This window comes from Varroa destructor, unplaced genomic scaffold (genome assembly GCF_002443255.2).
Source record: "Varroa destructor unplaced genomic scaffold, Vdes_3.0 BEIS01000007.1, whole genome shotgun sequence".
In the NCBI taxonomy this organism is placed as follows: domain Eukaryota; kingdom Metazoa; phylum Arthropoda; class Arachnida; order Mesostigmata; family Varroidae; genus Varroa; species Varroa destructor.
This window is the reverse complement of record NW_019211460.1, coordinates 2,015,287-2,032,663: the sequence shown is the minus strand read 5'-3', so window position 1 is coordinate 2,032,663 and position 17,377 is coordinate 2,015,287. Positions and strand designations below refer to the sequence as shown.

The 17,377-nt window shown below is 37.3% G+C and overlaps 1 protein-coding gene across 9 annotated transcripts; it reads right to left on the bottom strand.

Moving 5' to 3' along the window:
• Positions 1-569: 569 nt before the first annotated feature.
• Marcal1 (SWI/SNF-related matrix-associated actin-dependent regulator of chromatin subfamily A-like protein 1) lies at positions 570-16,956 on the bottom strand. Of its 9 annotated transcripts, XM_086975312.1 has the most exons (20): positions 15,792-16,037; positions 14,185-14,349; positions 13,884-14,051; positions 13,458-13,658; positions 13,033-13,154; positions 12,453-12,573; positions 12,160-12,316; positions 9,015-9,157; positions 8,707-8,811; positions 7,978-8,177; positions 6,067-6,168; positions 4,502-4,633; positions 3,761-3,893; positions 3,183-3,251; positions 2,874-2,967; positions 2,385-2,485; positions 2,028-2,165; positions 1,414-1,472; positions 970-1,100; positions 570-704 (listed from the first exon to the last, which is right to left on the bottom strand). In XM_086975312.1, exons 2-19 carry the CDS (start codon positions 14,236-14,238, stop codon positions 974-976), a joined length of 2,226 nt encoding a protein of 741 aa, XP_086831438.1. In that variant the 5' UTR covers positions 14,239-14,349; positions 15,792-16,037; the 3' UTR covers positions 570-704; positions 970-973. The 9 variants fall into 9 exon arrangements, with proteins under 9 accessions (XP_086831438.1, XP_022671505.1, XP_086831437.1 ...); XM_022815770.2 differs by lacking the exon at positions 15,792-16,037 and adding an exon at positions 16,939-16,956 and having other exon boundaries at positions 570-1,100; XM_086975311.1 differs by lacking the exon at positions 15,792-16,037 and adding an exon at positions 16,451-16,506 and having other exon boundaries at positions 570-1,100.
• Positions 16,957-17,377: the final 421 nt, after the last annotated feature.

Below are 17,377 nucleotides of genomic sequence, written 5' to 3'. Positions count from 1 at the left end.
AAAGAATCCATGCGGAACATTTTTTTGGCCCCTACCGCAGAATACCTACGCCGGCACTAAGGGTGATACTGTGACAAGACGCGCTATCGACTAAATTATCAAGCTCATCAGAATAATGTGCTTCAGTGGGTATAAGCTCAGGTAGGTAGGCGACTTAAAACCAAAGAAGAAATTATCAAAGGATTATATAGTGCTGTGTAGAAAAAAAGGCCTAGCTTGATACATAAGAAATGCTTATTTCACAGTCATCTAGTTTCAACTTCAGTATTTGTACAGTGGTAAAACAATTATATTCAACTCCTGGGGCTAACTTGTGCCAAGACTGGATAAGTTATCGTTTTCAAGTTGACTCGCAATCTACTTTAATCGGCTTTTTCATATGATTTATTAATCTATTAGACCATCGTGACTAATATATAGGTATTTAAGCAGTCTCTCAGTTTCTGGTGATCAACATTGTCTCAGGCACCAGCTAGAAGTGAGTACATGTTAGCAACGAGGTTTAGAAGTAACTTTGAGGAACAATTAATCAAACTTTATACGCTCAATACAATGAATACATAGGATGGTCCTAAATTTAGTTATGCATATATTTTTATACAATAAGCGCCCTAAAGTAGCAAAATTTGTACACTTAAAACTTCAACAGCAATATGCCCCGTGCCTCCGGACCATTCATCGAGGTCTCGTGTTTTTCTCCTCTCCTATAAAATAGGTCTATCTTAGCCCAACAATCTGTGCTGTGCCTGTTTCCTTTTTATCGTTTTTGTGCTGCATTCAAATGGTCGACGGGCTTCACTTCACGATACAGTTGTAGAATTAAAAATAAGTTACATAATCAAAGGTCTAGTTTAAGCAAACGCAGATGGTTAACACTAGAGGCATAAGCAGGTACACATTTTATGTTTCAAAAGTATCATATTCAACAAGCCTAACCAAAATGGTAATAAAACTTGAGGACGACCTTACACCCTTATAAATCTTCCGGTAGTAGAGTCGAGGTGTCCTGACTTAGTTCAATCCAAAATGAATCTTCAGTTGTATTCATGAAGTCTTTGATACTTCTTTGGCGTTTACTGGGCGGTCTAGAATTGTCAGCACTGAAACAAACAGCTGTAGTTTGAAAAGGTGTTGTACAGAGGCACCTAAAGCTACACGAGAACCCAGAATCTGTCAGGATATTCCATATCATATATGAATTTCGTTTATAATTGATTGCTTTGTCTAGGTTATAGTATTCATATATATAAATGAAATCTAGCATTTTGACAGTTTCCAATTCAATTCCTCCAACCAATTTGATAGCATTATCCATAACAGAAGCGCACATAACGCAAAATTGTAGCCGATGGTTCGTCGTTATGGATCAACCCTACAGACTTGCAACTCATTTAAATGATAAACTGAGCTTACCTGTCGCCCTCGGCGGCTCCATTTTCTTCCAGGTCATTGTCAACCACTTGCTCTGATACCTATCCGGTCAAAAATGTGAGGATTGCTTAATAACTATTTACAGTTGTGAGGCCAGCTTTATGACACACGTTATTATACATCCTAGCATAATATAAAAAAAGCATAGCTGACCTACCACATATTTTTTGTTGCTTTCGTATATATCACAAAAGTTAGAATCGATATACTCTAGACTACTCTATACCAAAGGGAAGCAAACTGAAAGCAAGCCTAAGTAATATATATAATTTTTTATTCCCTTAAAAAAGCGAGCATATCATACACTATACTAAAAAGCAGTTAAGTTTAAAAGAATTATACCTTTTCAGCTTGTTTTACACGAAAAAAAAAATCCTAAACAGTGTTTGCGGTAAAAGTACTATTTCCAGATGGCCTATGCAACTAGTAAATGATAAATTCAAGACCAACACTAGTGCCTTTGACCTAAAATTAGAAAGGCGACGTGACCACGATATAGCACTTATCGGTAAACAATGCTATACGATCACTAATATTATAAAGTACTAACAAGTAAAATCACTGCGGTGCCTCTGCGAACATGGCTGTGTACGTACCCTGTTCATTGCATCGGAAAAGGTATCCTTACTGAGGCCGACTTTGTTGAGGACAACAAGCTTTTGTTCGATTAGCGGCCATATGTAGTCATCGGAAGTTTCCCGGGCAATTAAGTATTGCACGACGCAGTTTTGTTTCTGCAACATTCCGATCAGACATTCTGGTTTGTTCCTATACATTATTGTGCCATAAAACGCTTTAGACATTATACGCGAGACAGTTAATATTACATTTATTCATCTTCCAAGAAAACACATCTTTTACTCTTCGGAAAAAATCATTAGTTCGACCTTATATTCTTACATCGGATATACGTTAACTAGTCGTATGGCAGTATGCAAAGTACAATTCACTACCTGCCCGATACGGTGCACGCGGTCCTCAGCCTGCGTAAGAATCCCAGGGTTCCAAAAGAGCTCAGCAAAAATCACGAGATTTGCCGAATGCAACGTTATTCCTAATACAATAAATAGTAACTGATAATACAATAAATACACACAAAAGTTCTCTAATTGCCACTATCATTTCAGCAGCAACAATTTATTAGAAAGTTACTATCTATTCCATTAAACCTTGTAAGTATACACCCGATCGTATATACGTAAGTATGTACCAAAAACGTAGTATGAGCAGTTCGGTAGGGCGCAGTCAATCAAATATACCATCTGTTCGTCATGGTACAATAAAACAGAGCTCCGACTAATTTCAAAGATGATTTAATCGTTCTGCTACTGACATCATTGGGCCTAGGTCAGCTAATGCTAGGATGTCCTCCATTTATTATATTATATGCTATCAGCTGAGTGACAAAAAGCATGAATATGATGAATTAATTGGCAACATACCAGCGTTAGCAGCCGTGATGGAAAGTACGGCAACCCGGCAGCTTGTCTTTGACTGAAATTGCTCCACCAGCTGTTGGCGTACATCGGAGCTCACCTAGGCCGCCAGTATTGATCAACAGCATTTTAAATATGTAATATATCATCATGCAAATTCAGTGTTTAATGCCAACGCATCCATATTTAGACTAAAATGCTTACAAATAAAACATTAGGCTAGACATACGCAGTGAACTGGTGCGCGTAGAAATAACTAAACAAAAAATTAAGAAACTATTTCGCCACTTCAATACGAAGATGTCAACGACATACCTTTCCGTCGATGCGGATAAAATCAATACGCTTCTTTTCGAGAAGTTCAGAAACTGCATTTAGCATCACCTATGTTAAACAAGTTACAAGACTCTGTTAGGACCTCACGAAGCCCAAATAGCTACTTTACCATGACAAAATTTTTAGGTAAGGTATTGTTCGAGGAAAGCTACTTTCATCGGACGAATCGACAAAGTGCTTTCAAATGCGACAGACCCGCCTCCACTGCCCTGAAAAAAGCTTGCTACCATCTTCTATCTTGTGATCGGTGTACAAGAATGATTATTATCTATATTACTGACTAAAACCTGGTAAACGTAACAAAATAGGTTTCAGTCTATTAAATCACAGTAATACAGCTGACTATCTTAACATATATATACATACTGTACTGACGATAGTGTGTTTGATTTCCCAACAAAGAGCTTCATAAAAATATCTGTTTCTTCGGTGCCTTAAAAATGGCTCCAAAGGCTGAAGGCTTGACTCTCGATATATCCTCTTGACAACATCCTACTTAAGTGATAATATATATATATATATATATATGTATATATGTATATATATATATACTTTACCGAGTGATGTGCAAAAACCAGAAATTTGCAATCCCCTTCAAGCATTTCTTCGACGTATTTGCAAACGGCACTCATCTTAAGCTCGGCACTTTTTGCGAAATATTGTATCAAAACCCCTCGGCGTTCTGCAGTACTGGAAAATGACTCATAAAAAAGTAAATTGGTTACATAGCGTGATAAGCAGATCCAGCCAGAGAACAAACTGATTCAAAGTTAGTGACCCGTTCTTTTTAACTATCTTGTTTGTTTCGGTTAACTTACAACTTACACACAATAATGCGCTTCATGCATAGCTCAACTAGAAAAAGCCAACTTCAAGTTACTGTTTGAAATACCGGAGCAAACGTAGGATTCCCCTGATTTGAAATCCGGGAGTTCTTTATCTATGAGAATGAATTGAAAAACAGACGACCAAAAAAAACAACTGCAATAGCCGTTAGCAACACCGTTCAATTGTCACCTGTTAACGAATGACAGTTGTGGTCTCGATTCACGCTTGTCTAGATAATAATGCTACACTTGCCAAAAGACAGATTCACCAACGGTTTTTTCGAGTATTTTGTTTCTGGACAAGAATAATCGAATGCCTGCCTAAAGAACGTTCCTCAAAGTACTCCCAGTTAGAGAAAGCATGGTATGCAAGATTTCAAGGAGCCGCCGAAAAAAAAATAAACTATTAAGAAAATCTAAAAAAATTAAATGTACTTAGAATGTTTAGTATATAATGATTGACTGAAATACCTTAGGCCGATGTTGTTAACCATCTGACTGAGATACGCGGCTTGACGGTCCTGCTTCCGGACAAGTGTAGGATCCAATAGAACCACAATTCGTTGTTTATCTGGGAGCTGTTCGAGAACCTCACTCTTCAACCTGTATAATACTTTTAATTTAGTATTTTGATACACATGCCTTCGGAAATATTGAGGTAACAAAAGAGTAATTCAGCACTCTAAAAAGATTCGTGAAGAAACGTGAATTTCAAAAAGAACAATCGATCTATGTGTACTGGCCCTAATAGTGAGTATCGGTCTTTACATGGAAGCCTTCGTTAGTACTTCATACGGTCGGTAAATTTCTGAAGATCATGTTCTTCCTGTTACTTAGTAAAGAGGATTAAATTATTTTCCATTGCATATATTCGTCCGCTACACGAGGTATTATGAACTGCTAGACAGTCAATTTTCTGCTCGAAAACTGTATTTGTCGTTTTATTTGAACCAATGAATAACGAGCTTTAAAGTAGAAGCACCATCTGCACCGAACTACACTTTTGATATTTTACAAAACATAGGAAGTTATTTTGTGGACGCTGACACCTCTCAGAATTGATATGCTCACAATATGCAATAGTTCCCGCTAAAAAGCTAATTTAAATTGGTCAGAACATAATGCCATTTTTGCTTATGCGAAAGACAGTGTTTTCGATAATGATAATGACTTTATTCATGATGTATTCTGTTTATCTTTCTCACCTAATTTCTCTATGCAGTCTCACTAAAACTTTCCATCGTAGTATTAGTAGTTCTTGGTACTGTTAAAGTTGTTTAGTTAATGGTGCTCCTATTAATTTAATTTGTTCTCAAAAATGGGATGAGTTCTCAATTAGTCCCATATACTAAATGCATAAAAACATATATAGAATTTCGGACGCAAGTTTTTGCACAGTGGATTTAATGATCACTTAGTCTTGTCTATCAAAACTTTCTTATTGTATCGGCTCGCTTACTTGATGTAATTCGGATATATGACATGTTGTTTTTCTCAACTATAAGAAGCTTATCAACGTTTGTCACCTAAGGTCCAATTTCGCTTATATAACTGAACTACTAGATGAATATACTACACTTAAATCCTATCTATGAATTATATGGTAGATACAAATAGCTTTTGGGAAAGGTTAAATACAATAGGATTTTGACTAGTACAAGGAGGTAAGGCACATTGGGGGAACTTTATTTTTTGGTCAAACGACCTTATATGACAAGCAAATACTGCGAGAAAATTACTAAGCTTTAGCTAAAAAGCAAAACTGAAACCTCGTGGTTGTTGGTGTAGCGCTATTTCACACCATCGATGAAACGATGAAAATGATATTTATAAGGAGCATATAGAATAAAAAGCGGAATCGGCTTTGATAAAAAAAATGAAAACCGATTCTAGACAAATGACTGAAATGTTACCTTCTATTTGATATATTTACCCATTAAGAAAAAAACAATTAATATAGGTCATTTTATATCAGGAGAGATAGATTCAACCGGGTTCTAATATCTAAAAAACCTTTGTTACGATATCTAACTTGCCTTCGAACCATGATCACCTCTCGAAGAAGAATGTGAAGTTCATCTAGGTATGAACTGCCACTGAAATCCCAGCCAAATCGTGTTTCACGTGCGTTGCAGTACCTAAAAAAATGATCATATATATATATAACTCGGAAAGCCGCATAGAGGGGGATTTTTAAAACTAGATTTACCAGGGGAGTGAAGTTGCTGCTCGTTCTAGTGAGTGTAGAAAATTTTCGTCTGGATGGACGAATGTACATTTTTTAATTTCTTTATTTATTATTAGTACAATATTGTAGAATTACTTAATAGGCTATAAAATCCAAAACGACTTCCTCTAGGTGTCCTTGAAGATGGCTATGCTTAAAAACAACATACATCTTAATTATTTTCCGGTTTTCATAAACGTAGTAACATGTGTTTCTCCTTTAAATAATCAAAAGAGGCTAATTTAGGATCTACCTCAGATTCTAACTAGTGTTAAGTTATGCTAGGTGATTAATTTTTGGTTACAAAAGACGCCAAGCTCGGCTGTAGCCAAAAAAAAAACCAGCGGTGCTAATGATGCTAAGACAAGATATGTCACACGTTTTGCGTGAAATAAACAAACAATGAACACATAAAACGAGAATAAGTATGTTAGTGACTTTCGCAGTAGTGAAACGTATAGGCACTGCATACAGTTATCGATGCTTTTAGAGACGCAAGACATAATAACAAGAAATGTTATAAAATGTACACAGACGATTTTCATTCAATAGACTCTGGTGTTCTTCGACAGATATGCATTTGTCATCTAACAGGCAAAAAATGAATACCGCGCTTAAAAAATAATTGTAGGCTTTCCAAAATTAGGTTTTAGCATTTTTAACTCGGTCCAGTGTAATCAACATTCGACAAGGGCTTCTGAAGATTCAAGAGTAGATACTAATCAGAGGATACAAAGTCAGATAAAATTGGAGAGTGCATCAAGGATTCCCACGGTAAATGTGTAATCGCGAGTTACTCTTGCGTTGGGTACCCGGGCATTCTCCTGCTCAAGCATAACGCATTCTCTGCCAGCAGGGTGCGTTTCTTCTTGTGCAGTGCTTTTTGTAGCTATGCAGAGTAGATTCGCTCGCGATGGGTTTTCCAAATTTTTAGAAACTTACAGTGTACGATGCCTTTGCTGGTCCACCCATTATATAATGGACGTTTTGTCTTGTTAACTTTTTCTCTCAGTACAGGTTGAATTTTTTACGCCGTAATTTTGCTTCGCTGGATCGTTTTGATACCCAGGCATGTTGAAACTGCTTCTATAGCAAGCAGATTTAAAGAACCATACTGGAATTGATCTTGACTGTATGTTTTTTCACATCGGTCATAGACCACTTGCCATCTTTGTGTTATTTTTCCATTAAAAGAGAAAAGTTTTTATTACAATGGAATTCGGTACCCTTAACTCTTGAGCAATAACGACAGTCCTTCTCCAGTCATGGGTTATACTTGGTCGTTATAGAACAAAAGGGGTCCTCTTGAACGAGAAGGATCTTTGAGACTGAAACCCTTTGCGCGAAATTTCTCAAATGAAGAGTCTATCATGTGAATCGATACGATTCTAAGGACAGCATGAATTTTCACCAAGGTATGCATCGTGATGGTTTCAAATTTAGGTCTGACTTTCGCGAATCTACCTATTTTAAATAAATGTCCATAACATTTTCCGCCGACAAATGCAGCCGCTTTTGGTATGACTTCATCCATAAAAGATCTAAACACGAAAAACGCTAATTATTTAGGAACCGTAACACCGATTACGGCTCTCAGATGAGAGTAAAATTTATAGACGCGAAATCTATTAGAAGTTCTGCGGTTCATGGAATCACTTCTCATTATGTAAAGCTACATGCATGCAACCCATGAAAATAACTTAAAATCACATCTAAATACCGAAGGGCAAAATCATGTACAACTGGCCAGTTCCTCACAGCGAGACATTGGATTTGGGGATAAAGCTCGATTGGTCGAGAGAGCGCTGGTGTTCCTGAAAGTAGAATGATTCTCCTTGCGTTCCCAGACAACTCCAAAGCGACCTTCGTTCGCTGCGATTTGTAACCTTTGAGGAAATGAGACTCATCAAATATTAATACCTGAGAATAAGCAAAGACGAAGATCACAGCATGTAAATAAAACAAAAAACAAGATGATGAATTATATAGGCACGATTCCTACACTCTGATCCTAGCCAAAAGGTCAGGAAGCGAGGTACGATGTCTGCTGAGAGCAACGCTATAATGGTAAACCCTACCGTCTATAGAAGATAAGACCAACCATTCGTTATTTGATTGAGCTAGAATTTCATCGACCACCAAGCACATGAGCTAGCTGAAAGCGCGTTGTTTGGTTCTTACTAAGTACAATCACATGAATTTCTGAAGAAAATTTGGAAAGCAATGGTTTCTTTTGTGAAAAGGAGCTTTTCTTCCTTTCGAAGTATTCAGATAGCGTAATGCTAGATGTAAGCTTAGAAGTGGAAATAAGCTTAAAAGTGAATATTTTAGTACCAGAAAAAAATTGGTAAATTTAGTTGAGACAATGACAATCAACATTTTGTATCCAGCGTGACGATCCTATTAAAAAGTTACACTTTTTTGACAATACATGACGCGTGAATTATACCTTGAATTTTGCTCGCATTAAGTCTTCGCTTCTACGAGAAACGATATCGTATGAGGAGATAATAACCTGATTAGCCCCTAGGGGCTCAGCCGCTTTCACAACTACCTGTAACATAGTCAAGATGAGCAACATGTTTAATACGAATATTATATATGAAGCCGTTCCGAATATCTAAATTGGCTAAGAAATAACTTCAGATAATATAGGCCCATTGACAAAACAACATTAATCAACAACTTGAAAATCTGATTTTGAGTCGGAACTGTATATGAGCATTTATGGAGTAAAAATTACACCCCTGTACTAACCTGGATGTCGTGCTCGGTGATAGAAGGGAGCCACTGTAAGAATGCGTCCCTCCAGGCAAAACGCATCGAAGATGGGCATACCACTAACAACGGCCACTCCTCACGATAGTATGTGGCAATTGCCAATGCCTGCACAGTTTTGCCTACATTTTTATAGTAGTTAACGAATTCCGGTTAAGACCAATTATATATATATAACTGCATCAAGTTGAATGATTTCTTTCAAAATGAAATACTCTGTAAGCAATCTAAAAAATGCTTTGAAACTTTGTTTTAGAAGCGAACTAATCGTTTTAAGAATATTTTTCAACGGAAACGTAGAATCGGTTGAAATATTAAGATAATATAAGGGAATCTTTGAGATTAAACAGATTTTAAACTACGGGTCGTTGACAGACGAATGTTAGCGAATAACCTACTTGTAAGTAAAAATGGGTTAAGTTTACTCTAGAAGGAAAGAGTTCAGAAGAAAAACATCTTTTGGTTTTAGAAATCAACGCTCAATGGTTACGTTTGTTCCTCGAAAGCTACAGAAATTCATCGAACATTAATGAAGGACATTGCTTAGGAAACCTTAGGCAAAAGCACAATACATAAATGGTGTAAACGTTTGAAAAATGGAGATTTGCATTTTGAAGACCAGTAAAGGGGTGATCAAATTTCTCGACCTGAAGGATAAGAACGAATTATCGCACTCGAGAAGGCTTCTTATGAAAGCAGACCTTGAAGTTTAAGGGCTCTGTCGAATAAAATTAGTATTTCACATGTAACGAGTTGCACAATTACAACCCAGATACTTAAAATGCGGAAACTGAATAAAAAGTGGCCCTCCGTGAATCGACTCCAACTGCTATACTCCACGTGCAATTTGCAGAACTTTACTTGGAACACACGGCCACTGTAGGCGAGGCATGGTTTAATCTCTAGCACTAAGTGGAAAAGGACTGTGCGAAAATGACGTCGCATGTCCAAAGAAATCGAATTCAGTGGCAGTGTTAAGCAGGTTCGGACATAAGGTGATAATAGTATTTATAATAGGCATAAGGAACATCTGCTTCTATAAAATACTTGCCAAAAATAAAACAATGAACGCAACTCGCTATCTCGATTACTCGTAAGCCCTTGGCACGGCAATCGGAAGCATGCAGTCTGGTTGTTTGATGGCCATGTCAGTCCTCATCGCCATTGGATTGAAAAAAGAAATATCCAACGTTGGTTTTAATTCGCTTATTTTTTTACCATGTGGTTACGGAGCTTTCCATGCGGAAAAAGGCAACTAGTGGGCAAGCATATTTCGTTATCTATTTATTTCCAGAAGCCTATAGATACAGTAATTCCTTATCGGAACGCGAATGATAGGCATAATGCTGTTAAGAAATTGTCAGAGCGTTGGTACAAGCTTGTAAAAAATAAAGAAGAGTAGCTCTAACACATATTGACAAATCATCATTCTAGCCCGACTTGTTCAAAAAAACGTCCAAAAGTTAATTAATTTCAAAACCTGCCGGATTTTCCTATAGATCCAGGGCCCGATCACCCATCTCAAGCTAAGAACGAAACAAACAAATGGGGCTTGGTTGTCCAATCACCCACATCAATAATTGTGAGATATGAACTATTAGTTGAACATTTCAACTCATATGAACAAGTCTGAAAAATCTTGTATTAGCAAAAATACCGGGAGAAGTAGGTTTACTGTTTTGGTAATAATAGGCTTACAGTAAGTTGAAATCAATGCGCCAAGGAAGGAAGATAATCCATACATTTCTAATATTGTAGGCGTATAAATAATGATAAGTAAAATAGTACTATTAGAGTTATTATCTCTAATTTATCTATGATGAAGTTTACGAACAATTCTTCACGAGAACATCCTATTTAGCCTCTTAGTTCAGATCACCCCTATTTTCTACATCACCACCAATATATCACGTTTTTCTACGCCGGAGGCTTTATTTCAGATGCTAGCGAAATGCGATATATTACAGAATCGTTGTTACGTATTAAACATGCTTGCCATCGAATGTAATTGTCAAAGACAAGATAGACTCGTTATCTACGTCGTATATAAAGGCAATTCAACGAGCATACCGATTCTGCAGTCAAAACAGGGATTGAAATAAGTGCGGTAATCGTCCAAGAGCATATTCATTATTTTATAATGGTAATGCTGGAATATCAATTTTTCACTGTCGCGTACGTGAACATTATAGATAAATAGTTCGTAAGCGCTGCGCGATTTGCTGCTGTTATTGACCCGTCGACGTGGTTCGCGCCTATGTTTGCATTATTACTACTTCTACCGAGAGACACAGCTTTATATATTTTAGTATTTGGTTACATGAGCAGATCTCGAACCTGAAAGAGATTACCGCTAAGTTGATTTAGATCAGCACATGGGTAATTTAAGATAATACGTAACGTTAGGGTCATTTATGGGTGTGTGTAAACACAAATATCACGCTGTGTCGACTTGTTCGTTCCGTCTTTTATGACAATTTTCCAAAAAGATCTTATGTCTACAACGTTCTCCAAATTTCTTTTTCTCCTTATTCTTTCTTTTTTTTTTGAAAACGACGACGATTTATTTAAAACAACATTGCATTTTAAAGTTGACAGCTAAGTCTGGCTCAGAATCTAGACGTTTTTTGGTCAGGATTTTGCTATGTGATGCTGTATGAGCTACTGTATTCTGTATAACATCTACTGTTATATTAAACGTTTCATTGTAAACTATACTCAACAAAATGCGGTCTGCTTTATTAATTTTCTGCAAGCGGTTGCTTCTGCCGACATCAACGAGGGTTTCTATCGAGGATACACATATATTTCAACTAGGTGTTCAAGACGCTATCGCGTGTTAGTTTTCGACTGAATTTCCGATTTCCTTCGCAGAATGTTTTTGAATAACAAAATATAGTATTTATTCATCATGACGAGATTCACATTTCTAGATGCTCAAAAGGCAATGTTCCGCAGCTCATTGGCCCATCGTGAATATACTAAAGGGATATGTGCGCGACCGCATCCATTCAGAAGAATCGTGTACTTTATCTCTGTAACACAGTTACTGATAAAACTTCAAACTGTGTTTTCTTTTTTGTCCCTTCCTCCCTTACGCACACAACATGCCGCTTACACTTACCAAGACCCATGTCATCGGCTATCAGGATTCTGCCCCGCTGAGCGATACCCCGAAGTACTCCTTCCCTTTGGAAGGGTCTTAAAGCTTTCCTGAGCTTTGGATCGATTGAAGACATCTCTACATCCTCCGTGTGTATTTGAACGTTTGAGCGAAGAACCTAAATATATTAACTTTGTCAGATCTAGCTTTGTACAGGTAAACATGAAAATTATGAATTTTTAAATATGAGACAACAGGACTACCTAACGTCAGTCTCAGAGGACGAATCAGATATTGTTTTGTTTTTTGCTTACCTTAGGAATAAAAGTTGGCAGTCCAGTAATACTAACTTCTGGAACCTCTTCTCGAGCTTTTTTCAATAACGTTTCCATGTGCTCGAGACGAAAACAATAATGCCGAGTAGACGCATCATATCTGAAAACTTATATATGTACTTGATTGGGCTGCTTCAAGTAACACGATCCTTTTGTCTTATCAGACGTTGAACCGAGTTTCAATAAAAACTAGAACCTCTTTAAAATACTAACCATCTCTTCTTTTCATTGATAGCGTGGACAGGGGTTGTTCATAAACTTACGAGCATTTGCCGTTCGTAGACAAGACATACAGCCTTGATAGCGCGAAAGCCTCTCCAGACAGTTGATAGGTGAATGGAGGACGCTGTTTGAGTGCTTATGTTGCTGCTGCTGCTGTTAATATTGAGTTCCACACTACCCTTTGCAATACCTGTTGATGCCTTTATTCTTGACTAATAACAGTTTTAAAGATAAACATTTGATACTGGCGAGTAGTATTATATCATCTTCTAGAATCGTCTCAAAAAAAAATTCCCACGTGTAAAGCATTGTATATGCTGTTTCTATTGACGTTTACCGTGATCCGGGGAAAGTTCTCAGAAGCTCGGTTAGTTTGGCGTTATAGCCGCATTGTAAACGAAATTCAGCACCCGAAATGAGAATACAAAGTCCCGTCACCCGAGGTATGATAGGCTGGGCCTGGGAAAGCGAATGAAATGACACCAAGTAACAATTATGATTAGCATAGCGTATTCGGTCTAACGGCTGACAAAGTTCTGCTGCCCGAAAGCGACTCAAAATTTAAAAAAAACTGCTAAGAATTTGTTGTGTTAAGCCTATATATTTCCATAAAAATAAACTGATCTTCTTAAGTAACGCTTCCTTCAGAACATTCTATTATTAAACGTTATACTCAGACTGATACCAGGACCGTAAAAAGCTTTCTAAGCTTAGGTGACCTAAATTTTGTTTTATACTTTAGTCGTTTGATGGTCAAAACACCTTTATTCCACTCGTCGTCGTAGACTGTTTTGGTTTACTGCTGTTTTTATTATACACATTGTTGTTATAATAGGCATCGCTGTTATTCTGTCCTCCGCGGATGTGAGGGCCATTATACGAATATTTAAATCTACCGCCTGCTTGGTTGCTATTTTGTGCTCCGTGAAGTCCATTTACAGCTTTGGAGGATGATGCAGAAGGCTAAAATTAAATCAAAACAACCAAAATAGTACAATCAGACTAAGCTATAACTACTGATGAAGTTACTGTTTTTAAATATATATAAAAAATAAAACGCGTATTCTGTATGCCCATCGCTGGCAAACAATGGCGCTTCGACATACTACTCAATACAGACCAATATTTAGACTTAATTTCTATATTAACTGTAAATTTACCGAGTAACAACTAGTCTGAAGCACTAACCATATTTTGTCCAGGGAAGCTCACAACGCTCGACTGCATCGAAACACCCTTCTGATTTGCATTGGCCGGCGCGGTCATCTCTGACCCTTTTAGTTCCTTTCGATTCGTTTCTTGTGCAGCCGCTGCCTGAAGTCTTTCAGCCTCTTTTTGCTTTTTTATTGCTATTGCCTATATATATATATATATTATAAAAATTAAATTTGTGAGCGAAAGGCAAAATCAAGATGTGCCACTTCTAACCACGTTTACTACTTTTCGTATTCGATAAAAGAAATCACTTTTTAAGTTATAATAAACAGACCTTTGCTCGATTCTCTTCGATCCGCCTTCGAACCTCTTCTGATAGATTCTTCATTCTGCAGCCGTATTACAACCTATCTATGACAGGTGTAGAGGATTTGCCAACCGAGGTTATTCGATTGATTTGCACGTACTGGCTCTCGAATACAACTAAACTATTGTTCACCTACTCAAATAAAAACAACAGAACAGTATAGCTCCTATATTGTTAACTGACGAAATTCCGAAAACTTCTCTACTTGTAATATTTTTTTCACTTCAATACTTAACCTCGAAACAATAAAATTTACTAGATTGATTTTAGCTTTACTGACAAGCATGACAAACAATTAATATGCAGTCTAGGATTCCAGATATGCCGCATACACTACGAAGAACGGTTGTTTTCCCACCGATAAAATCGGTCCTATCACGTATAATTTGTTCCACGATAATCTGAGTAATTAATCGAAATTGTTTTGGTTAACAGCCTTTAATTATAACGTTTGTTGCAAATCGAAAAGTAAAATGCAAAGTAAACACCATGTACAGGCGAGGATCATATAGTTTCATAACACACGAATCAACAGTTTAAGAACTGACCCACCACATGCAGCTACGTAGTACTATGGCATGCAATCTTATTATCGCAAAGGCATTGTTGGAGTATGCTTAATTGACTGGCAGTGTTCTATGTAGTGTTATCTGCAAGAGAGATGATTGAATCTAGAGAATATGTTTCGATTATTAAATTGATATGATACACGCGGCCAAAAGCAGTAAGCAATATAAAATGCTTTTAGTACGTTCGTTACTGTAGTAAAAGTAGAGATATACAATCGAAGCTGGTACTAAACTTGGGCAACTTATGTCGGCAAAAGCACTAAGAAAGCTAGCTTAGGTGTGATGAAAATTAGATACCATTTTTTGGTTTCTTTATCTAATCACCCTTGCCGCGTAGTAAATAAAATTTTATAAAAATATGCGAACTAGAAAAGAAGCTGTCTAAAATTCATCTCCAAATACATTATGTGAAAATGTCGGACACGCTATGCACTTTTAGCTACAGGACTAACAACGGCGTAGATCTGCAAGTCTGGAGCAATAACGTTAAGGTTAGCAGGTATTGGGCCTCTTCGACAGTAACTTTTTTTCGTTTTATCTAGGAATAATTTCTCACGTTTCAATAACAGAGCCATCTATCATTTGAAGACAAATAATCTTCCACTAATGCCTAAGGGAATTTTATTTTCAAAATATCAAAGCCGACATATGTCAGTATCTGGGAAATATAATATTAAGACTCCTTTATATGCTTCTGTAATGTCGTACACACAGGAATGTTATATATTTTGTATAGAACATTCTAAATGTATAGGAAGTAGACAAGTGTAGTGCTAACACAGGTCTTCGTCATACACAACTGCTGAACATAGTAAAGAAATGAAAAAAACTTCCGCTACAAACAGCACAGCTGATCTGTAGTATCGATTCACACAATTCACATCAAATTAACAACATACTGTCACCACAACAAGAATAATTTTTGTGAAACTTCCGTAGTTGTTGTCATTGTACACCGTATAATGTTTTTAATTAAATTATTATGGCGCACAACTTGTTACTTACGCGGAGATTCAAAATTACAGTGCACTGTACTGCGGGACAAAATTGTTTAGCTTAAAACGACGATACGGAGTTGTTTATGAATTGTTTTCTATGCCTGCGCGTCCGATATCCTACACACGTGCTAGTGTTGCAGACAAGACGAAGTAGCCTATCTTAGTATGATCGATAATTGTCCCCTTCAGCGGCAACATCTTTATCTCCTCACCGGCTTCTTCGAAGCACCTACAAACCGAAACTATAGCCAATAGTCTGTCTACTAACCGAGAAGACACAGAGGCTGTTTGGGTTCGAAACCGTACGTAAACACATTTTGTTTCGCGCTGAGGCCCTGCCGTTTCAAGCAACACTTAACGGCTTTCGTGCGGGATATCAACGTTAAAATATTTAGTTTATTGACACTAAACAAAAAATAACTGCAAGAAGAAAAGATCAAATTATTCCGAGTATTTCGAAATAATATGTGGAGGAGAACTACGCGAAATAATTGAAAGCACTCAAACAATTTCTCTCTTAGAACAACCCGGGGCTATTACATATGATTGAGAAAAATAAAACGCTATTGCAAAATACGTTAATACCCATTCCTTGACTGGGTCTCCTGTCTCATTTACACACAATTAATTTTAAACCAAATAAATTAATAGAAATATATGATGTACCTGCGCTTGTCAAGGCTTTTACACAAACGGCCTACTTGTTGGATGCATCCATTAAATTATTGCAATGTTTATCTAATGTTTATGTTGATATGATGCGGCCAACGCTCAGTGATTTCATTCAATCGAATCTCATGGAGCTACTAATGTTCCTGTGCCCTGTCAAACTTTGCTTTCGCATACATAATCCTAATGTGAAAAAATAAGTACTTTTAATATGTATTAAAAGGAATTGCATTAATGAACATGCAGTAATTTAAAACATACTGTGCTTATGTTCACATTAAAGTTCATATATCATGATAACACGTGTTATATTATTCAAGAAATAAGGTAGGATATGCTGCATTTCACGTCACAGTACCGGGGTCCAAGCACACTTGCTACATTTTCATTATCAAATACTTGTAAAAGCGACGTGTTAGCTTTACTTCTGACTGAAAGATGCATCTTTGCCTACACTTGCTTTTCTTAGCGCTATATTTTCTTACTGGTTTAGTGCTATCATCAGTCTCGCTAGAGAAACCAGGAACTGTTTCAGGGATTGACTCCGGTAAAGTATCGACGCACCTGCCTATAATCGATAGATAAAGCAAAGCTCAGCATTCAGCGCTGCGCGAATTCCCGTTTTCCCTTCTGTCACCCCACTGGACGTGTTTAGAGAATACGACCGGGAACTGCACGCCCAGTCTTTTGATGGTATGGATAACTCACGTGTATCAAACCGTGAGTTATCCATACCATATCAACGTGTGAAACGCTCCTGGCCATAACAAAGCCAAAAACCCTGTTTCGTCGAGCCGACGTAGGCGAGCCCATGTGTTATCCTCTTTAAAGGCTGTCGACCGACGTTACGTGCGAGAGGCCACATTCTAATTCAACAGCCAGACGACGCATGGCGATGGCAGACAGTCTTTGGCTGACGAGAAT

Bases quoted from the DNA above. Each gene is read 5' to 3' on its own strand.
- Marcal1 (XM_022815770.2), bottom strand. From the start codon at position 14,238: ATGAAGAATCTATCAGAAGAGGTTCGAAGGCGGATCGAAGAGAATCGA. The intron at 3,894-4,501 runs GTATTTCAGTCA...GTCATTTTCCAG, and splicing joins GTTAACAACATCGGCCTAAG to TACTGCAGAACGCCGAGGGG. The intron at 2,166-2,384 runs GTAGTGAATTGT...GGAATGTTGCAG, and splicing joins GCGTGCACCGTATCGGGCAG to AAACAAAACTGCGTCGTGCA.